Raw genomic sequence first — 20,836 nt, forward strand, 5'->3', positions numbered from 1 at the left:
GAGAAGTCATTCCCTGCCAAAGGTGATATACTCTAATGTAAAACCTGCTAAAAAGCATAAGTGACCTTGCATGTTGCCTGCAGAGGACAGAGCTGTCTCATATTTTTCCCAGTGAAGAATTTATCACAACTGTAATATTATTTTGAATACACTGTATATCATATATACTCTGAATGGCATCAGTTTAAAGGTTCCCGACTTACACCAAAGATCATTTTTATACAGCACACTTGAAAAACAGATAATTAATTTTAAAAGGAAGCTACTGTGCTATATTCCACGAGTTATGAATCATGCAACCAGATCTTCAGAATAACGCATGCTTATGTGAAAGGATAAAGCTCATTGAAGCACAATATATTATCTATAGACATATGGGATAGAAATTGGACAAGGGAACATTTCACTGAGGTAGTGAAATTCTAGCACAGTCCTCCCTGCAACTTAAGGAAGAGTATGTTCTGGGATAGTGAGCCTTGCGATGGTGTAAGACCAGTATCAGCAAACCCAAATGTTACTTTCCAACCTTGGATCTACTGATGCCAACAAAACTGCAAAACTTCTAGCTCTGCTCTTCAGCCTTTTCCAGTGCAGCCTGGATCATGCACTGATTTATTTCCAAGGGGTTAACAAATAGCTGAAGTGAACCAGTTCTCCAGGATGCATTCCATGGTGTGAGAGCTACTTCTGTTTACTGGGGAGTCTTGCAATTAGGACTTTCTTAAAATGAATAGACACTGAATTTGCTTTATTGAGACTGAGTAACAGGCAAGCTAATCTAAAAAGTAGGCAGTCTGAACCTCAATAAAAGAAGAAAACTAGGCACTTAAATTTCTATGACATAAGTTCCCACATCATAAAAAAAATTACTGTTTTCCCACCGTATGGAACTTATTTTGTACACAAGATCCTGAAACTAATCAGACAAGTCACCTGTATTTGTAGATATAAGGTGTTTGGCAAAGAGGAAATCAACAGAGAAGGCAAACCTACTCTAATCAGTTCAGGCCAAGAAATACATTTTTTCACATTTTTGCTCAAAGAAACAAACAAACAGAAAACCTCTTCTTTAATTCCTTCTCTTTCCCTCTGGACAGCTGGCTTGTTCTGAATTTTGTTTTTGCTTATTTTAAGATTCAAGCATGGAGAAATATATCCAAATATTTTCCAAACTTATATATTAAAACTAAAAATATTTTAGTTTAACAAAACTCTTTGGGTAATTGACAATTTTTATTTATTTATTTATTTTTAAAGGTGGCAGCAAATTAACTGGAAACCAGTCTGAGAAATAAAATCTGGAAAAAAAATGTTTTCTGTAATGTAAAAAACAGCTTATTAGCAAAAAAAATCATGATATACGTTTTTTATTTTTTATTATTATTATTATTTAAAAATCTTCTTATCTTAAATGCCACTTTCTCAGGACAGGAATAACGAAACTCCCTTTGCATACACCTATTCTCTGGATAAAAGTATAATTCCAGTTACTAATTACCAGAAAAAAAACAATAGATTATCTTCACCATTTATCTTCTGATAATTATGATGATTATGATGATTATCTTCATGATGATTATCTTCATCATTTATCTTCTTAATAAATGAACTTTAACTTCTATTAAGAAAAAAAAAAAAGAAAAAAAAAGAAAAAAGAATAACATTTCATTCAGCCCAGAAGATGCATGTACAGGTAGATCATGGAGAAATCATCAGCATTTAAAGGCTGCCTAAGTAATAACAGTTTTTTTTTGTTGTTGTTGTTTTAGGAAACAGAAATTTTCTATTTTATTTGCTTGCCCAGGTACCCCAATTTGTTTGTTCTCTTTGGAAGTCACTGTACATCCCCTCAGTTAATTATTGTTAATGTTTTGCAGAGTGTGCTGCAATTAATTATTGTTATTAGTGTAATTAGTTTGCTAAATATAAGCAAGTAATGCTTGGCCTCAGGATTTAGAAGCTCTTTTATGTATGCTTTGTAACACTCCAAAACAGATTTAAACCAGAGGTTTGAGCTGCATCATGCTAGGGACCATGAGAGTACTGGGCTCACCAAGCAGATGTGGGTCTACGAAGGTATTTGTAATCAAAACCTGTTTCAAATCCATTAAGATTATTAGGGTTTAAAACTTGTAAGTCAACTTGAAGTAGTTTTGAATGGTTCTGAGCTGACCTGAGATTTGTCATCAAACCAGAGAAGACTGAGCGTCAAAACCTTTTTTAAACTGGAAAAGCATATACATTAGGCATTAGAAATGTGTAATTTCAGTATGGATTATAGTCAAGTGAAAGTAAGTAGAAAATTTACCTTTTTTCAAGTGTTCTTCAACATTACTTTTTTTTTTGCCTTTTTTTTTTTTTTTCATTTTTATTCCTTGTTCTAGCCTTATTTTGGTCTGAACATGCAACAGAGCTATGGCAAAGTGTATAGCTGTGCTTGATATCAGACACAACCCACACAAAGTAACAAATAAGCATATTGCTCTGAAAACCTAAACAGTACCGTTTTCAGAACACTTTGAAGAGACAACTCATTGTAGGGAATGTATAATCTGTAATTACGATACAGAAATCTCTTCCCAGGTGAATAGCTTAGTACATTTTAACTAAATGCCAGTATTATCTACTAGCTATTATCAGTAGTCATTTTTTGGTTTGTTTTTGTTTTTCCCTTTTATAAAATAGTGACTGAGATTTATTTTTTTTTCTAAAACTAATTTACAAATGGGAAGTGACAGTTCTTAAACCACTTGCAGTTTATATGTTATTACCCTTATGTAGTTAGTATCAGACTTGAATGTGCTGAGTTTACCTTTTATAACCAATTCTTGTGAAATTTTTACTAGAGTGAATAGCCCATATAACAAGAAATTGGCTGTCCTCATGGATTATCTGCTATCTTGGAAAACAGAACTGAAGGGTCAACACTGACAACTGATAGCAAACACTCTGTAACTACCAACACCAAAAGCACATCCATTGTTGTTGTCCCATTCCTTACTCCTTCCTGCCCACATGAAATGGCCACCCACAGCCCCTTAAAATGAGTGTGCAATTGTCAATGGAAAGACCTCCACACACATAGTATGAAGTGGCACAGAAGAGCAGAAGAGGGTGGGAAACAGAAGATCAAAATACCCAGAGGATCCATAGAAGTGAACTGTGTTCAGAGTAAAATGATATCTTCTAACATTTCTGCAATTTGTCTCTTAAAGAAAACTCTTTCCAAAACTGATTTATTTAAAACTGAACAAAATGAAGAACTGAAAGTATAAAAGAGATATAAAAGATGTTTGTTTCCAACTCAGCAACTTAACCCCAGCTATTACTTCATTTAACACGGCTTAAGAAGGGAAGGAGGAGGGAGTGGAAGAAAGAAATCAAGATATTACCTATATATCATCCTATATATCACTTACCTATCAAAGTCTAGGATGAAAAGAGACTTTCTCTCTCTCTCTCTCATCCCTATGCTACCCTGACCCTGTTTTTGTAGTTAGACTTGTAATTTCCTGGACAGAGTGAATCTAGGTCACTAAGAGAAAGAAGAGCTCATATTGTAGAATGGAAGGAGTCCTTCAGGCCTTTTTCTGCTTTTAATCCAGTGTAAATTAATCCTGCCTAAGCATCAGTCAGAATGAATACATGGCTTATGGAGTAACACCAGTTCTTCCTTATCTCTATCAGCATGCCATCAGTTGGGCCAGCTCAGTATTTCACTGAAATATTTCATGCCCATTCCATAGGGGAAGCTCATAGCAAATAAATGATGAGAAAGGAGTCTGCCTCCTTTCTTCTAGTCTTAAGTCTCTCGGTTGCTGTTTTGTTCCCCAGTTTATCTCAGAAGGTTTTCAATAATTCCACTGAATGTCATAACTAGACATTTCATCCCATTTTTATTTCTCTAGACCACACAGACACACAATTCTTCTTAAATAATTATCTGGTCTTTCTTCATAGAGATGTCATTACCTTCTGTAATCCACAGCTTTGAAGGCTTTAGTGTCACGAAATCATCAGCTAAGTTTTTCTGAACAATGACTGTGAGATTTGAATAAATTTTTGTTTGTTTATTTTAAAATTTGTGTTCTAAAACTCTTATCTAACAGTAAGTGGAAACTCTAAAGTTTCCTCAATATGTATATAGTATTTGGCTGTTATGACTCAATCACAATATAAATATGGTACAGCTTGCAATATTTTTTTTTTTTGTTTTGGTGAATGAGTTTTCAAAATTACATGAGTCTTACAGGAATGTTTGGAAAAAATTGCTGCCATCTTTTGGGTGCACTCAGAAAAAAAAAAAGTGACATTTTGCTGAAAGTTCCAGCTGACACAACCTGTACATCTGCTTTAACATGGATAAGATAATTTGAAACTGCAGAAAGTTACTCTGAGATAACCAATATTTTCTTCTTTCCCATTTTGCATAGTGATCACAGCGTAACATCCGTGCAAGAATTGTTTGCCTGGTTAAGCAATACTGGTGGGAATTAGCTCTCATTGAAAGATATGGCACTGAAGTTGAAGCCAAATATAACAAGAAAACAGAGATTATGGATATACACAGGAAATTATATCAATTCCCAGTATTTAATTTTATTATATATGTTTTTTATATATATCTATACCTAGTCTTGTTGTTTGGATAGGAAATAAAACTTTTTTAATCAACACTACTGTTACAGTTTAGTGCTTCAGACTGTTTATCCTGAAATTTGTTTGGAATCTAGCCTTTATATATTATATTACCTTTTGTTTGGTTGGTTATTTTCCTCTTCTTTATTTTTGAATTTCCTGGAGATGTAATAAATGCTTGTTGCGTGGCCAGCTCAGTATACTGGCTTCTGAGACAAACACTGCATGTTCAGCAAAGTCTTTTTAAGAACAGGGAATGCTAGTGTCAGTGAGAATAAATAAGAGATGATAATATCTAGGAAAAAGAAAACATTGTCTGGAGAAAATAATGACTCCTCTTAAGAGATACCATTGTCAGACAGTAGCATATCTTGCCAGCACTGGACAGTGATATTAAAATATGCTGCAAATCTACCTTATCGCCTGGCATGAGACTCAGACATGCATTCTGTAACTGATGGGACGGGAGAGGAGAGTAACACCGGCTGAGCCATAGTGATACTCAGCAAAAAAGTCAAAGGAAGATGTGGGGAAGAAAACACTGTCACTGTAGGCATCCTCCACACTTTGCACATACAACTGACTTGTAGTTAGTAACATTTCTGCCTAGGCTCAAGGAGGCCAACAAGTTACATCCGCACTATCCATCACCCCTCACCAAGTGTTGCAGTGCCACGAGCACCTGCTGTAACACTAACAGCAGCAAGCTGACTGCTCTCTCCTTTATGCAATAGAGCCAAGGCTGCTTTTGCAAAAATATCTAATAAAAAAGGCTTATAATATTTCACTCTGTAACAAATTAAGCTGACTCACTGCCTCAGTCATCAATTATAGACTTTTATCCAAACCATGTGCAACAAAAAGAGGAAATAAACCCCTTAATAAATCATTCTTGTTTTGTGAACTTTACACTCCCAGTTTACCCCTTTTCCCCCAAAATGCTGCTGCTGAAACTTACCGCTTTTGCCAACTCCCCCTGCTCCTAGCATCACCACCTTGTACTCTCTGGAGCCTGATGAAGAATTGCTGGAGGAGCTGATCATTTCATTTTCTAACTCCATCTTGCACGAGGCAGAAGAAGGGAGCAAAAGGGAAGAAAAAGCAACTGGCAGGTGCTTTCTCTGGTCTTAAAGAACTACAAAAGGTCCGTTTAAAAAAAAAAGAAAAAAGAAAAAAAAAGGCAGAAAGGAAAGGTATAATACAAGAGATACGATTTATCAGCCTTGCACTCGCTCTGTGCCTATGTTAGCTGGAGAAGGTCTCATAGCAACCACTTTAACAGCTTCCAATAAAAATCTCCCTCTGCCCCCTCCCAGCTCTGTATCATTCTCTGTGTTTCTCTTCCTGGACAGAAGCAGTTTTGTGAGGCTCAAGAGCTCTGATACCTCTGGGTGTTGCTGTGTCATTGGAATCAAATTCAGCAGAGCCTCTGGAACAAAGAAATGGATCACATTTCCTAATTATGATGCTTATTATTGCACATATCACTTGCTTGAATTTTAAACAATAAAAGACTACCAGACAACCTCCTTGCCACCTCGGAGTTAAATATTCATCCTATGTTCAGCAAGTTTGCTAGACTTACATTTAACAAAATCAGAAGCAAAATGAGCAACAACTTTTAAAAGTCTTTGTTCTTCATGAAGCTACCTGCAAAGTTTTCTAAGGTTCAGCTTGTCCCCAAATCATTTTCTTTTATTTCAGTTTGCATCCTTTATTTGCAGAAATAAGCCACACATTTTGGAAAATGGCTGTGAAGTGGTTTTTGCTTTTGTTGTTGCTGTTGTTTGTTTTTTTTTCCCCACACAGAACTTTAGAAGGGGCTTGGGACTAGAGGGAAGGACCTATTCATCTATAAAATATCCATGCAAATAAAATAGAAGTACAAACTGTTATAAATATTTCATACTAATGTAAAGTGGCGTATCTAACCAACCTGGTCAGCCCTAACAAATAAATAAAGAAGAAAAAAAAAAGTAAAAGTTCGTGAATAGCACAGTGTAACACATTCTCCAATTAGAATTATCCAGTGCAAACTTACAACTAAGGACAGCAACTCTTCATTGATTTCTGAAGATGTCCTTAACAGATGTAGAACATTCAAAGAATGTGATAAGTAATAAGATCCTTTCTCAGTTTTAACTGTTACACAGTATTTTCAAGGACCAAAGAGAAACTACTGCAAAATAGGTGGAAAGCAAAAACTTGCTCTCCTTTGCGATGGGTTTCCATATGTGCAACTGTGAAGGAGATAAGGAAATGGAAGCAGGAGAGGTACCTGGTAAAATAATCAGTCTTGGAAGTCAGACACCTCCATCTATCCACTCCTCCAAGTATTTCAGAGAGTAAACACAGCATTAGTCAGGAATACAGAATTAGAAGTTGCAACAGAATAAAAAAGTCATAGCCTGATTAAGGATATGTTTTAAAGAAAATGAAGAAGGAGGGAAAAAGTATAAAGGGCACACGAGAGATAGTTTAACAGACTATGAAAATATACGATTGAAGAGGAGAGATACGCAGTAATGTTAATAAAATTATAATTGGAATAGAGAAGGTGAGCAGAACATTTTATCTCCTAATACAAAGATTAGGAAACATCAGATGAAACAGCAGTGTCTGGATTCAAAACCAAAGCACTTATAGGAGTCATGGCTGACTTAAGGAACTCTATTTAAAGTTTTTGGCAGTAAAAATGAACTTATAATGGAAAAATAATAATAATAATAATAAAAATCCATTGAGGACTACTAAATATTATCTCTTGCTCAAGAAGTACTAAAGACTCACACCAACAGACCAAGGAAAACACTGGAAAAAAAGTATCGTGGTCTGTTCACAGCTACACAGAAAAAGAGAGGAGAGAGAGAGCCCCTATTCTCTGAGTACTCCTCTGGAATCAGGATCTTCAACTGTTGTCCTACAGGATTTCTGTAATAACCATGCTCTGAGCAGTTCTGTATTGTCAGGCCTGGATACAAACCTCAGAATTCAGAAGGGTTTGTTCTTCAGAGCATAAAATATGACTTAAACAGGAAATTTTGAATGTAATAACGTGATGTCTACATATCGAACTTCAGCAGTATGAGACTGGAAGATCAGTATATCCCTGTTGTGATTAGAACTCAATTTTCATTAAAATCATCCTCAAATGCTCAGTATTGACATTCTAGACAAAACTAGTAATGACACCAAAACCACTCATTAGAACAGCTGGGTTTTCCTGGTAATCTCCCATCAACACAGCCACCTCCTTCTCAGGAGTTTGTATCCCCATAGCTGGCAGTAACTTTGGCTGACATTAAAAACATCTGAGAAGTGGGTGGCTGTGGGGGTGACTCGAAAGACAAGCTAAGCAAAATATTTCAAAAAATATTAATGAAAATGATATATATGTAATAGATAAGAATTTTTTTTTTTCCTCCTGTTAATGTTTGCCAGAGAAAAGTAAGTAGCAAGGCTTTCTTTTTTTTCCTTTGTTTACACTGGAAAGTAGGAAGGTTTATAGGAAATACAGAGAGTTATGTTAGAGCGAGGAGCAAAATAAGACTGAAGTAAACGGAAAGCCATTTGCTCATTTTTGAACATAATCTAGAAAAATTAAGGCAGAATTTTTAGGTCTAGAAGAGTGCTTTTTTTTTTTTTTTAAGATGAACCATTTTAAGTCCCTGTTTTAAGGACCAAGATTCATGTTTATTAAACCAACAAGAGCTTAATAAGCATTATTACATTATATAAACAGTTGGACAAACATATCCACCTAACTATTTCACTTCCATAGGCCCTTGTCCAGATCCTAAAAAGGTAATACTGTATTCCTATTTACAATGCAGTATTTGTTCTAATTGTTTGTTGTCTTAACTTCCTATTGACAGCCTCATCTGCCCCAGTTTTATTCATTTCTGTAGTGGAAGACAAATATTTTAGCTTCATTCTCTGTTATGAGAATATAAATTAGTCTTCCATCTCCCATTTGAGCAGAAAAGTACAAGGTTCTGCCTTCAGTCTGCTACTAAAAAAAAAAAAAAGATTTGAAATGACTCATCTCAAAACACCTAAAACTACAGTTACAAAAAAAAAAATCACTGGTGGAAATGCTTCATGGACAACAGGAAGACACAGTACAAAATACAACAATTAAACCTAAGATATTAGAGTTATTTTATTTTATTTTAATGAATGGCTCATTCCACAACAAATTCTAATCCTCTGTTTGATTTCATTGTTTCTCTGCTTTAAGGATACATTTACCATGATGCAAATTCATAGAAAACTGTCCTCAGGCAAACAAGAGCAGCTGCAAAGGTGAGAAAAAAAGCTTGGGGTACTAACCTGTAATAAATCATTTCTTTAATAAATTCAGACACTATTGCTGTTTACATATTACTTATGACCATACAGTCAATCTGCTGTGTTTTTTTTTCCTATTTCTTTTAATTTGTTATTCAAAATCACTTTTTAAGAAACAGCTATTTTCTAAGAGCATTCAGTATTCAAAATATAGCAATTGCATTGTTTGAATATCTGTTTTGACTGTTAACGTTGAAACAGCTATATGCTTAGATCTCTAAGCATGCTTTAGTCTTAAGCAAAAGACAAGAGAAGTATAAGATGAGCTTTTTCTGGAGAAAATGCCATTATAAAATACATTCTATTCATCCTACATCTGCACTTGCTCTGGGGGTATTGAATAAAATAATGAGATGTTAATACAACATTTAAATGTTCTGAAATTGTTTCCTAGAGCACTTTATGTTGAAGAGATTTTGTCAATTAACCTGGATAAATATTCTTGTCATTAGGCAGGGAGTTCATGAGTTTAAAAACTTGATTAGCAAGCAAAATGCAAATCTTGACTGATTTGTGCTCCAGTAAGTGGTGGGTTTAAAGACATGTTAACCATTTAACTATAAGCAACTATGCATGAGCCCAGTGGGGGCCATTCCATTATGGAAAAAATGACCACTTTTTTTTTCCCTTGTTCTTACATGCTAGGCACAGCAGAGAGGGGATACGTAAAAAGTATCCTTCAGAAAAGGCTTATAAGCCCACCTTGCTGAAACGTTGCTGTGACAAGAAAGCACTAATGCAGAAATCACTGCACAACTCTGGAGCACTGATCAAACCTACTCCTGAGAAAAGCTACATTTGGCACACTAGCTTAACTCTGCATTTTTGTAATTCATATTCCTACTAGAAATACCCAGTGGTTCAATCACCCATCTGCCACAGACACCCTGACTTGCTCAGGCAATCCCCATCCTTTTTTTTCTGTTCTCCAAATTACTCATCTGTATGATGACTCATTGTGTCAAACATCCCTCACCATACTTGATGGGACACTTGACAACCTCCCACCTTGAAGCCAGCTCTTTAGCTCAAGCTGTTAAGACATATGCCTTTTGTTCTGAAGTTCTTATTTCTGTCCCAAGTGTCAGACAACATATTGTCCCATGTCTCCGCTGCAATGCATTTTAATCTAAGCCTTATTAGTATGTCGAGCGGTAACAGCAAATAACAGGAGAAAAGTTGTGAGACCAACTATTAACAGAAAATGTGAAACAACTTAAAAGCCCACAGAGTAATGGAGAATTGTGTTTCTGGCCTTGTCATAACAGAAGGGAGGTTTGGCATGAGTTCAGAGCAATATCTTGCTCTTTATCCCAGGTCATACAATGCAACCAACACTGTGTAGCTGTTGTACAGAGTTTTAAGAAATAGGAACATTTTATCACATTCTTGAGAACATTCAAGAATATAATTTTTAGAAGATCTTGCAAGTGATGGCTCTAACTTCTAGAACAAAAACACTGAAGGTCATGTCCTAGAGCATGTCAAAGGGAAAAAGCTATTTCCTCTGGGTTTCCAATAAGGTTTCACAACTGATTTATGATCTTACTGTGAAGAAGTACTAATAACTGCAGGTCATTTGTAGATATATGTTGAGTTTTAATTACATTCATAGACAGCACTTTTATACTTTCAAATGGAACACTGATAATCAGAATGTGTGAATTTTAAAGACCTCAAAACCTTAACTACATGTAAACATGCTCCCCATGAGCACAAATATATGATTATTCTAAATCCATTCATCTTCCAGTGCTTTTGCTAGGAAGGAAAACAATAAGCATGACTACAATATGAAATACTACAAAAACAGGGTTAGATGAGCTCTGCAAAGGTCATCTTTTTCATCCCTGTGAAGATACACAAATCCATTTAATTCAAACAATACTTGTTTAACTTTATTGTCTTCCAGAGAAATAAATCATTTTATTATTTTTTTAAGCACTGAAATAAATTGCCTCACTATCCTATGAGAAGCTTCTTTAAAACTCAAATGTCCTTTATTACAGAGTAAGTCTATACTTCTCATTCTACCTGCTACAGCTAATATGAAAAGACATAGTGAATGTACTGAACACGTATTTAAATAGCAAGCTAATGAATGTATATGAACGTGATAAATACAGAGAATGTTGTTCTCCCAAGCCTTCCTGCCTCTTCTCTTCATTCATGCCTCTTCCTTTTCACCAGAAAGGCAACTCTATCAATCCTCCTTCACAGGTCATTTATTAACCTTCTAACCTTCTATGCTATTTGTGTTTCTAAAGTCTCTCCCCTACTTGTTTTCAGATGTGTTTCCCAAATCTAAAGACATTGTTTCAAGCCTTCATACAACATGGATTTACACCTATTACTGGTGCATTTCAAGATTAGAATAGTTAGAATAAACATAGGCAACCAACATAAACAGATATCAAATTTTTGATACTTTCTGACCTGTTCCTGAATGCTCTCAGTGACGTACCACAATCTACTGAGAATGTGCCAGTTTCCTACCTTTAATTTTTTGCTGCTATTCTTTTTCAAATCATCCTTGTTACATTGGTTTCTGGAAAAAGAAGATTCTTCCATTATGATTGTCACCTTGAAAGGGTTTCTAGATAATGGTAATGACTGCATCCCTCAATTCCATGCACCTGAAAAGAAAAAAGAAGTTTCTTTAATCTAGGTCACATGCTTTATACTCCACGCAGACTTTTAGTTGGCCATCGCTGTTTCTTCATACCAGAGACACACTGTTAAACCTTAAAACTTCTGTAGTTAGAATAGATACAGAGATAGATAGAACTTATATGTACATGCAGGCAAGAACAGTCACAGAGATGTTGGACTTTTTTCTTCCTACATATGCATCACCTCTGCAGATTACAGGTAGCTCACAATTGCCTTTCTCAGCCCTGACGCATTCCATACTGCTTTTTATTGTCTGATGTATTTTCAGATTTAATCACACATCTTCACAACCTTCCCTGTGTTCCTTCTCTAGACTTGTTCACTGTTTAGAACAGTTCTCAAGTGTGCTCTCTATCCATCTGAATGTAATATTGCCAACAAATTTGTTCATGTTTCCATATACAAGTTGTATCACGACACTGTCAAAAAGCATACCCTCTTAAGACTCTATGGCAATTTTCATTTGGACACTGGACCAATAACTAATTCAAAAGACACAAAATAGTATTTTGAGATACACATTATGTACGCACAGTTGATACTAGCAGAACAGCATCTTTAAAGGCCATTTTTATTTGTTTAGTTTGGATAAGGGTGTTTTTCATTGAGCATACACTTTTAAAAATAATTGGAATTCTGAAGTTATGCCATTCTTATGTTATAGTATCTGGTAAGATAGTACTGATACTCTACTGCAGCTACTGACAATGCTGTTCAACTGCCAGATGCATAGGCAGCTGTTTTCATATGATGCTGCCATATTTTCCCTGTTTAGAACTGAAGAATTGAGTTTAGGAGTCTTCCCGGACATCAGATATAAAGGCATTTGGCCCTTTATAAAAAAGAAAAATTATTTTATTAATCTTTTTATTTAGGAACAGGTATAACCAAGTGTGTGATTTCACCACAGAGCCTTGCCAAAATGTAACAGTAAAACAAACCAAAAACAAATGACAGCAACAGACAGATTCTTGAATTTGATCTGCTACTACTCATCCAGATTTTTTATTTTATTTTATTCACTTTGCTGTCCGTAAGAGACGAGTTTCAGTTTCATCACAGAAACACCAAACAGGATGAATCTGATTTTTTCTGACCTACCTTTCTGTAGGTATCACTTACTGGTTTACATACTGTAATAGTTGTAATCTAAATATCAAATTGTTTATCATCATTCTGTTGGTCAAGTACTTTTGTAGTTCTTATATCAGTTGCAATTATTATCTTTTATCTCAAATTATCTTTTGAGTACATAATAAAGCTGAATAACTGTATTGACAACAAAAGAGCCACAGTTCCTTTAAAATCATCAGTGAAAGGATCCTTCAAGTTAATTCAGACTTTTGTATAGCTAAATCTCTCCCTGAGCATATTCTTTCTTATGTTGAAGAGCAGAGCAGAATGTTTAGTGAGTACAGCATAACTGAGGCTTGGATTCAGCTGTCTAATGGGGGGTGAATTATGGGCTACCAAAAATGATAGAAAAATGTATATATATATATATATATATACACACTGTTGTTTTCAGTAGCAGTAGTGCAGTCTCTTTGACTGCAAGTTTCTACTGACTTTTTTTTTTTCCATATCTGTGCTTGTGTTCTGATGATCATACCTATTTTGATAGCTTCCCGGGTGCTTATGCAAAAACAGCATTGAAAACAGGAGGAATCCTGTATGAAGGATATTACTACGTTTTCTAAATCTGAGATCAGCTCTGACATTAAGCTCTACCAAGTGAATTATGAGATAGATAAACACTAATTTATTTGGAAAATTCTTACAGACCTGTATTGTAAAAGATGACAAATATTCCACTTCTGACTTCCACTGCAGTTCAAGACATGCTTCTACCAAAGACACTAGACAGTCTGTCACTAGTTAGTCCATTAATCAGTTTAAAGATGGTATTGTTATAAAATACGGTAAAATCAATAGGTTTCCATGTTTGGAGAAGACCTAATCTAACCTGTATATGTCATGAAAAGCAAAGCAGTTAAGTAATTTTATAATGTTATTAATTAACCATGAGTGGAAAAAAAAAATACTGTAAACTTTGTTATATCACTACCTGCTTAACTTTAAAAAGCTCAACTTTAGCAAAAAAAAAAAATCATTCAGAAGACTGACACAGAACTCTAGTTCTTCCCACTTGCTTAACATTCCTTACTGGTCTCAAATTAGTAAAGAATTGTCCGAGACAAGATTGTGTACTAGGTGATCTATTGAACTTGTTTTTCCAAGCTTTAATGTCAGTTTTCCTGTCAGATGTGATTTTCATTGCTCTATAAAGAAAAGAAAACTCTTTACAATCTGCAAGGAGAAGGATAAAAACTTAAGACAGGTCTGCAAATTCAGAATACTGAACTAATTGTAGGGTTAAATTCACCAAGTGATGACTTTCCTGGAGCTATCAGCAGCATATTGATAACACCAAAAGTACTCTTCATATACCAAGTAAGAGCATTCTTTCTGCTCAGCAAAGACAATATTTAAATTAAGTGATATTACTGTAAAACTAGCAAAAATATATTGCCTGAAGGGAGGAAAAGAAAGCCCAAATTAGCACTGCTTCTGTGACACATCATCAATGTCATTTACTAGAGCTTTGGAAACAAAAAAAAAAAGATGAAAAGTCTTTCATATTTCCATAAGTGTTTTTTTTTTTTTTTTTTTAACAAAGACAACATAATCAAATCTTTTTTTTTTTTTTTTTGGGGGGGGGTGGGAGGGGGAGGACAGATTTCTCTTCACAAAGAAAATATATTTTTCCAAATTCCATACTTAGGATGGGTGTTCTCAAACGGCCACAGTTAGTAAAGCCTGTAGACCAAATGTAGATAGCTTAAAGAAAGCAGAATTACTTAAAAGTCTGGCTACCTTTGAGAGCTCATAAACAGGCCAAGCCCTGCAAAGTTCAACAGATTACCTAAGATTGTTGCTGAAAGCGTATAATCAAGAAGTCTTCAGGTAGGCACACTGCTGACACAAGCTACTTCTACATTAAAATTCAGGCCCACTGCTTCTCTGTGCTTACCAATGTTAGGTTAGGTTCCTTTTCCAGAAGTACCGTCTGACTCTAAACAGTTTAGTATTTCAGAGAAGCTGTTTGTACTTTCAGCTATAGCTATCTGGAAATACAATCCCTTTTAGAAATAATCATCATCATCATCATCCTGGCAGTTCTGCTTTTCCTGATTCACCCTTATTCTTTGATGGAGAAGTGTCTCGTGGCTAGGCCCACGTCTAAATTCCTTTAAATAACTGAGCTCAGAGACTGAGATGAAGAATCATATATCACCATATAAAATAAACATCCATTAAATTTACCTGGATGACAAGTAGTATTCAAAAGCTAACCATAACATCTACTTCTCAAATTCCAGAGCATTATGTCCACAAATCTCTACAAGGATATTTTCCTTAAGTTTTTAAAGTTTAGGATCAAATGTATACATACAAATATGTACAAACACAAATAACAAACATACATGATATAACCAAATATTTTTAACAAGATCTATCTTAAAATAATATTTATAAGTATTTATTTAATGATATAAAATTTGAATATTTTTTTTACTGGTTACATTGGCCCAGGACTCAAAGAGGTAAAAATGGTATTATTGAAAAGCCATTTACTTGTTGCTTCTGAGAACGTAGCAGTAAAACTAAACTGTATTTGATTAGTTCTCAAGTCCCAAATACTTCTTCATTTCATAAGATCAAATCCAGAGTTCAGACACAAAAGCCCTGAGGATCACACCACCTGTGCTAGACTCAAGTTTGGAAAGAAAGAGAGACTTTTGCGTGTACCCATGAGACAGACTGCGGCATTTTTTTTATTTTTTTTGCCTTTTCTTTTTTTTTTTTTTTTTTTTTTTGCTATTAATGTGCCTAGAAGACACATCCACAGTTATTAATGAAAAGGGCTAGACTAAAAAATATATATATACATATATATATATTCTCTTTAGTTTTGCTGCAGCTGTTTGTTGTGGACGTTCCTTGACAATATAACAAAAGGAAAAGGCTGAACCAACAGTGGATCTTTAATGGGTTGGAATACACAAATACCATGTGAGACAGTGGCCAACAAAGATCAGAGGAATTTATATTCTTTCTATTAACTAGAGACAATAAAGTATTCTTGAATACTGGAACCCAGACAAGTCCTTGATACACTTCAGATGAAAGACCTTGAGTGGATTTCAGGTATTCTTTATTAGCTGAGTACCGTCGCAGAACAGTTCCTATAATATTTTCATTTTGCAAATATCTGTTTACTAATCTGTGTTGCTGTTTTATTTCCTATGCATATCCTCCAATCTTTGGGCCAACAGCTGATAAAATTTAATTTAAAAAGTCAAACACTAATTCTTAGGTTATTTTTCCAGGTGTCTTTTACTTCCACATGATTTTAAGTAGCATTTAAGTTTATCTCACATCAATCCAAACATTTTTTTCCCCCCCATGCAAATCTTTCAGCTCAACTTTGTACTTTCATCCACACTTAATGACTCATACATTAAAATGGTAGTAGAATTACCTGCATTTTCTCTGCTCCCTTCCCTTTTTCTGTGTTCTAATGTTCCTTCCATTTTTCAGTAAATTCCTCAAAAGAATACTGATATTTTCTTTCTTCTTGAGCAGCAACTATTTTTATAAACACATTGCTTAAGGTTTTAGTAAAGCATATACTTCTCAATAACAGTACAATAATTCATGCTGACCTAGTCTTAAAACAGTATTGCCAAGAAATTTCTTTCAGCATCTTAACCACTGGATAAGAAGCAGACAGTGCCTTTGATATAACTGTTGCCTGCCTACCATTAATTTTCTCTAGAGTATTTAAACCCTTCATTCTCCAGGAAGATTATGAGCTACGACTACACATTGTCTTCAATGGGAGAATCTGTAAAATTGTGCTGCAACTTTAAAATGAATGGCTTAACTTTTTCTTTTTTATTTCCTTTTTTTTTTTTCTTTCTTTGACATCTTCATTTCTTCATTTGGCCATTAGTAATGTAAATTTCCTTGATCAAACAGAAAGTGTCACTGGCAACAAATGTATTACATAAACCCACTAATGAGTCAAAATAAGTTTGATTAGGATTTTTTATTGTATCCATCTCCACTCAGTACTGCAGAAAATTCACTAACATTTTCTCACTAAATTTGTTGTATTTTTGCAACAGAATCACTGCAATGTCTTATATTGTAGCGATCTTCCCCTTCTCTCTCCCACCTTTTTCATGTTTCACTATGATTTCTACCCCACTACTACCCAAAAAAATAAAACTTAAGAACTCTATGATTCTGTTCTCTAGAATCCGTAGCTAGCTCCAGTGATCCTTCCATAAATACAACTGCATCACATCACTTAAACTTACATAAAGCTTAATGTTCAAATTCTGAGTTTTCTTTTGTGTTTTTTTTTATTACCTTTTTTTTAATTCTTTCTATTTATGCTCAATGTTAGTGTTTCAGTGAACAAATAACAGGATTATCTAATTTAAAAGTTCCTACAAATCTCATCCATACAATCAGGGGCTACACAACTGTATTTTAAATAAAGGAAGCTTTAACTGCCAAACTTGCATAAATAAAGAGTACAGAAAGCCCTCTGGAGAAAGATCTTTCCCTGGGTCCTCAAAATCCTAAAGATTCAAATCCCAATGCAAATCTGGAATACTGAATTTGCCAGCCTGCATTTCTTTTTCTTCTCATGTATATGCAATAGTAATTCATCTGGCAGGTATGGGCCATGAACCATGTTAAAGAATCTTCCAATTGCAGCAGAAATGCACTATAATGAGTCTCATAAAAAATCACTAATTCTGACATTGGAAGGACATTGGGAATATTAAAATTGAGATTCAGGTGTGTGGAGAGCATGGGTGCACATTACCATACGTTTCCCTAAGTCTGTAAACTATTCTTGTCTTGCAGCTATTTGCACAGTATAGCAATTAATTGTGGATTATCTTTATAGGATAATGGTGAGTGTAATCAGTCAAATTTAATTGACAGCCCACTGAAACTTAAGGAGATTTGATTTTCTAGAGTTCTGAATCTTCGGAAACCTCAAATTAAAGGCAGACAATTAAGACTGATACTGTCAAAGACTCTCCAATTAATCACAATTTGTTTACCAATGCACTTTACAACTGAGTGATTGCCTAGCATCCTGTTGTACTTAAGACAATAATGTCAAATAGACATTCTCTTCCTGCACTGTATTTTTAAAAATGGGCTTCCATTTTCTTTCTTAAACCACTAGCAACATGAGTTTGACTTATGACTTGCTGATTTCATTCATTTGCAAATCTTCAGCTATTAACATTTTCTTGTTTAATACACTTTTATGTGGATATCATATATAATCATTATAAAATTTATTTTGCAAACCTTTCTAGTGTGCTAATCATAGGCTGTTTTCCAGTTCATGACTGAAGTTATATCTTTATTTAATCTACTACCTCATTTTTTATTTGCACAGTATCCAATGAAACCTGCATTAGAAGGATATCTAATTTGCCTGTTGCTGGTTACTTTTCCCAGTCTTTGGGCAGAATTAGTTAACTAGATTTCAGTGATAAAAATCCACATTTTCTATCTTTTTTCCTGGGCTTTGGTTTGTGAGGTAAGAAGAATCATAAACTGGGAAACTGGAAGTGGAGTGTGACTTGTGCAGCTGTTCCAACCATCTGGGTTTCTCCCATCTACCACCTCTTCTTCAAGCAGATGGACAGTAATGGTGATCTTTGATGAATTAATTCCTAAAGAACAATCACTGACTTCACATTGCTGTCCTCAAAATGATCCATAATCACCGATTTTTTTTTCGGTGTACTCTTCAGGAGAATTATTGTGAGGTGTATGTGTCCTCTGAAGCTAGTTTTCTGAGAAGCCACCACATATCTGACAGCTATCATTTCACAGATTTGTATTTTCATTCAAACTGAAGTCTGTGGCTACAACGAACAGAATGAGGCCATGTTATGAGCATCAGGTTGCTATGGATGTTTCTCTTATTTTTCTGTTTGTCACTTTTATAGAAATGGAGAGAAAGGTGAAAGGGCTCAAAGGCTCAACCCAGAAAACTCTTCTCAAACTACCAAAAGTAATTTGTTAGCCTAGAAATTTCTTCCACCTGAGAATCCACTCTTTTTCTCATTTTGCTGCTAAAAGGGGCACAAACTTTGTTCCCATTAAGATTCACATCATCCTGTAAATCTCATGCCACTCCCTGCAGGTACAGTATATCTCTACACCCCTGGACTTCCAAAATCCCAGACTTGGCAATCACCTGAAACATAATGTATTTCAGATCAACATTCAAGGCTTCATTAAACCAAGGCAAAAGCATTTCCTGATCTCATATTCAAAAAAAAAAAAAAAAAAAAAAGACTGCTTACCAAGAGAACTTTACAGGAGGAGCTGTTTTCCTTGTTGAGTTTAAACATTTACAGAAATGAAGTGCCAGGCCTCCAGCTGGTATGCATAGCTTCATTAGCACAATATATTTATTAACTGTGAGAATTAAAGTTAATTATTGAAGTAGATGTTTGCAGGATTACAAAAATTCTTACTGCTTTTGCAAAATGCCTAACAAAATTCTGTATTAATAGGTACCCATTTCATAAGTCATCCTGAGTCATGGAATGTGGTGTAACAACCACACGGACACCAGGGCTCTTTTAGGATCAGTAACTGATACTTCTTTATTGATGACATAACTTCAGCTCTCTCTTACTGAGGGCCTAACTTCATCTCTCGTATTGAGGACATAACTTCATTATTCTTGTTGCATCCCCATATTGAGGACAGGCTCCCCTCTTATAACATTCATCCCACAGCAGTACTTACTCATTGGTCGACAACAAAACAGCAACAGCAAACCCCCAGCAACTTCCATGCCTTAACGACTGGAGAACAAGCAACCCAAGACAACAACGAGTCTCCTATAAACATTAAGACATCCAGTTTTAAAAAGCATATGCAAGAGCCTCATGAAGTTAACAACTTTCCCACTCGCATTAATGGTCAGAAAATGGACATAACACCTACCTGAATTTATCACAGACCACAAGCATTTCATTTCTGTTTTGGTGTCCTCTTTTTGTCATTGTGTAGTGTTCATCTAGTGCTTTTATGCTTCCCTTGTATTTACTTCTTTATTTTATGATTACTTTATCTTCTACTCTTGCTCTGTTTGTCACCCATTTTAATTCTTTCTGCCCTATTTACCATCCTAGAACACAGCAGACAGACTTCTCTTCACCGCAACCTATGGATCAGCCAATTAGTTCATAAATTTCAAAGAACCAGCAGATGTAAATATTCAACAAAGGTGGAGAAAGTGATAAGATAAAACAGAATCTATGTGTAGTGATGGCAGCTTTGGGTACAACACCTTCACAGGTGTTTTGTGAAGTGTTGTTAAGGGCATAATTCCGTCTCCAGAAAAAAAAAAAAAAAGGTGGGGGGGAAGTTAATATACTTCAGAAACAGGAAAAATACAGTATCTGCAGTTTTTTGTTTTGTTTTGCTTTGTTTTGTTTTGTTGTGTTTTAACACCAGCTTAAAACACAGTTTTAAGAAAAATAAGAGGAGCAGAAAGCTGCAAGGTATCTGATGCCATCAAATGCAAAAATAAAAACAATTTTGTTTACATTTTCTGGTATATGCAGTAGAATAGTTCAGTTGGAAGGGACCTACAAAGATCAAGTCCCACTGCCTGACCACTTCAGTCTAATCAAAAGTGAAAGCATGTTGCTGAGGATATTGTCCAAATGTCTTGAACACTGACAGACATCCTTTTATATTGTTGAGCCGAAAAATGTAGACAATATTTAAGGTGAGGCTGCACCCACTAAATATAGCAGGAGAGTCACTTCTTTTGACTGTCTGGCTATGGGTTTAATGCACCCAAAAGTGTGATTAGCCATCTTGGCTGCCACAGTAAACTGCTGCCTCATGTTGAGGCTGCTGTCAATCAGTACCCCCAGATCCCTCTCAGATGTGCTGCTCTCCAGCTGCTCATCTCCCAGCCTATATTTGTGTCCAGCATTACCGAGCCCCAGGTGTAGAACCCAGCATTTACCCTTGAATTCCATACCACTGATGATTGTCCAATGCTCCAATCAATCTAGATCCCTTTGCAAAGCTTGGG

At 35.2% G+C, this 20,836-nt stretch overlaps 1 protein-coding gene and 1 long non-coding RNA gene across 5 annotated transcripts in view; both read right to left on the reverse strand.

The window, feature by feature from the left end:
* The window catches only part of RIT2 (Ras like without CAAX 2), a 194,030-nt gene extending 188,034 nt beyond the window's left edge, over positions 1-5,996 (reverse strand). Inside the window, exon 1 of the mRNA XM_083816185.1 lies at positions 5,597-5,996. Within this exon, the coding sequence (XP_083672311.1) occupies positions 5,597-5,699 (103 nt within the window). The 5' untranslated portion in view covers positions 5,700-5,996. The remainder of the gene's footprint in view (positions 1-5,596) is intronic.
* A 2,824-nt stretch (positions 5,997-8,820) lies between these two features.
* On the reverse strand, positions 8,821-19,940 carry LOC310889127. 4 transcript variants are annotated; one of them, XR_014576391.1, is made up of 5 exons: positions 19,732-19,940; positions 19,531-19,625; positions 19,080-19,194; positions 11,485-11,624; positions 8,821-8,935 (listed from the first exon to the last, which is right to left on the reverse strand). It is a non-coding gene; the product is annotated as an uncharacterized lncRNA (long non-coding RNA). The 4 variants fall into 4 exon arrangements; XR_014576393.1 differs by adding an exon at positions 16,208-16,314 and having other exon boundaries at positions 19,531-19,940; XR_014576392.1 differs by having other exon boundaries at positions 19,531-19,940.
* Positions 19,941-20,836: the final 896 nt, after the last annotated feature.

Source organism: Anser anser (genome assembly GCF_964211835.1).
Source record: "Anser anser genome assembly, chromosome: Z".
Classification (NCBI taxonomy): domain Eukaryota; kingdom Metazoa; phylum Chordata; class Aves; order Anseriformes; family Anatidae; genus Anser; species Anser anser.